The 2,226-nt window shown below is 38.8% G+C and overlaps 1 protein-coding gene across 1 annotated transcript in view; it reads right to left on the bottom strand.

The window, feature by feature from the left end:
• LOC119588147 (twitchin-like) overlaps nt 1–2,226 on the bottom strand; it is a gene marked incomplete in the record, with an annotated part of 124,648 nt that overhangs the window by 2,040 nt on the left and 120,382 nt on the right. Inside the window, 1 exon segment of the mRNA XM_037936853.1 lies at nt 1,979–2,035. Coding sequence (XP_037792781.1) covers nt 1,979–2,035 — 57 coding nt within the window.

The following is a 2,226-nucleotide window of genomic DNA, read 5'->3' as shown; positions in this document are numbered from 1 at the left end:
CATTATTATCTGTCCGTTATAATGGTTTCCATTTTACTTACGAAAACGATCATTTCTACGACCAAAATCATGTGGTGAGACTCATCCTTGCCCAGACTTTATTCATTGTGGAGACTGATTTAATAGTCAGTTTCTGTTAGGATTCGCGATTAGTACCAAAAATATATATAAGGAAAAAAGGTAAAACTTTTGTTAATCAAAAACATTCACTGTAACGTAAAAAATGCTGAAAATGTAAAAAAAAACAACAACAAAAAACTACATATGAGCTAAGCAGTCACAATCACAAAATTTTGACATATTGCTTAGCTGGATTCTATTTCATCTGCCAAGGAGGAGACTGGAAAATTCTTCTACAATATATGATGTGATGCTTAACTTGATATTTCTAATAAATTACCCTTTAGTCTGCAAGCCGTCCCCCTTAATGCAGTCATTCCTCTTTCTCGATAAGTATTAATTGAATTAGATTACAAAATTTAGTTTGTTATGGCATTTATAAGATTACTATTACTTTATTTATAAAGCATATTACTTATTTTACTAAAGAAATAAGTAAAGGTTAGTACAGGATTTATAGTGACCTTACAACACACATGTAGTTAGTCCTTAAACGCTACGAACAGGTGGACATAAATGGAATCGTTGTCATGCTAAAGACAGTACACAGCTGCTACCGATGGCACCTTCGGGGATTAACTGGGTCAGATATATGTCTTCACCACATATAAAACCAGGATACTTGGTCCTGCGATACGAGAGGATTCGTCAACTCCACAGTACCTAACCAAAACCTCCCTCGCTGAGAGAGATTACATTGAATACAAATAACACGATATCACTACTTTCTATTCCATAAAGATGATAGTACTATACACACGTATTTAAAGATAGCAAGCAAGGGAAGTGTGATCCGGGAGAACACTGAAGCCTGGTGCGTGTGGCTCCAGGGAGCTACAGCGCAGGGCTGTAGCTCCTGACGCCACGAGGCAGGCGGTTCTGCGGATCGGATGCACGGGTAGCAACGGTTACAGGAACAAGGCTCAATCAAAAGCGTTTACCTTCACTCGAGAGGTTCTTAAGAAGCTGTGTTTGTTCTGCTGATACTTCAACACCTTGGTTTTAGAGTAGGAAAAAATATCGTGTTAATAAGCGATCCAAAGGCATTCATTATTGTTCATGACAGCTCCGGCTTCACTTGCCAGGAGCTGCCACATGCTGGCTACAACAGGCGTCCCTGTGGGCGGGGAGAATGGCACCCACATTGTCTCAGCTGCTTCTTCCCTTATGATATACTGCTTAATCTGCCACGCATGCAGATTTAAAGTGGAAGATTAATGCAGTATTAAGCTAATTAAGTGAATTTCACATGTGCTATCCTTGATGTATGCAAGAGACTAACGTGTTGCCATTCTTCTCCAGCGTATTTTATCACCAAGGAGTTTCTATCATAATGGAGACTCTGTACATTATTTGTCGCGAAATAATAAAAGAAATACTTATTTCGCGATTAAAAGAAAATGTTTTCCTCTATACATCGTCTCGTTAGGGATGTAAAAAAAAAAAAAATAACCGTTACCAAAAAATAAGCAAATTTGACAAAAAATCTTAATATCGTCGGGGAAGCTGGAGAAAATCACGTCTACCGTTTAATAGTTCATAGAAAAGGGAGGATTTTAGACTGTTACTGGTAATGGACCATATGCGAATTATGTATGAAGGCAATATGCTTATACATAGTTCCGTATGGTTCACTAAACATCCACAGGCAGACACCATAAGCATTCTTTTGCTAGTATTTTTCATTTTATGTGTTTATGGTCGGATGTTTCTTTATTAAAGAAAAGCATTAGCCGTACACGATGCATAGCAACCTAGATGACACCCGTGTCTACTACGGTGAGAGAACCCCGGTATTAAGAACCCGGGGAGAGGTCGTTATACCGGGGCCTTCGAGACACTGTGTCTGAAGGTTTACCTGTGAACTTCATAGACTTCATGAGAGAGTTCTGTTCGTCAGTGCGATCTCCAGAGCCTTGCAGGAGAGATTGGGAAATTGTGTATGATTATTTTGCGTCTTGTGTGTTTTGGAAAGCGTGAATTCTAGTAACGTCCAGCCAAGTCTCAACGTGGTTAAAGTGAACATGATAGTAGAAATATAAGTCTTTCGTTAATATATAAAGCTGGAAAAAAAGGCTTTCAGCGAAGCTTGTAATATATGCGTCG

Source organism: Penaeus monodon, chromosome 23, assembly GCF_015228065.2.
Source record: "Penaeus monodon isolate SGIC_2016 chromosome 23, NSTDA_Pmon_1, whole genome shotgun sequence".
Taxonomy (NCBI): domain Eukaryota; kingdom Metazoa; phylum Arthropoda; class Malacostraca; order Decapoda; family Penaeidae; genus Penaeus; species Penaeus monodon.
The sequence above is the reverse complement of the archived record's forward strand: the minus strand, read 5'-3'. Positions and strand labels throughout refer to the sequence as shown.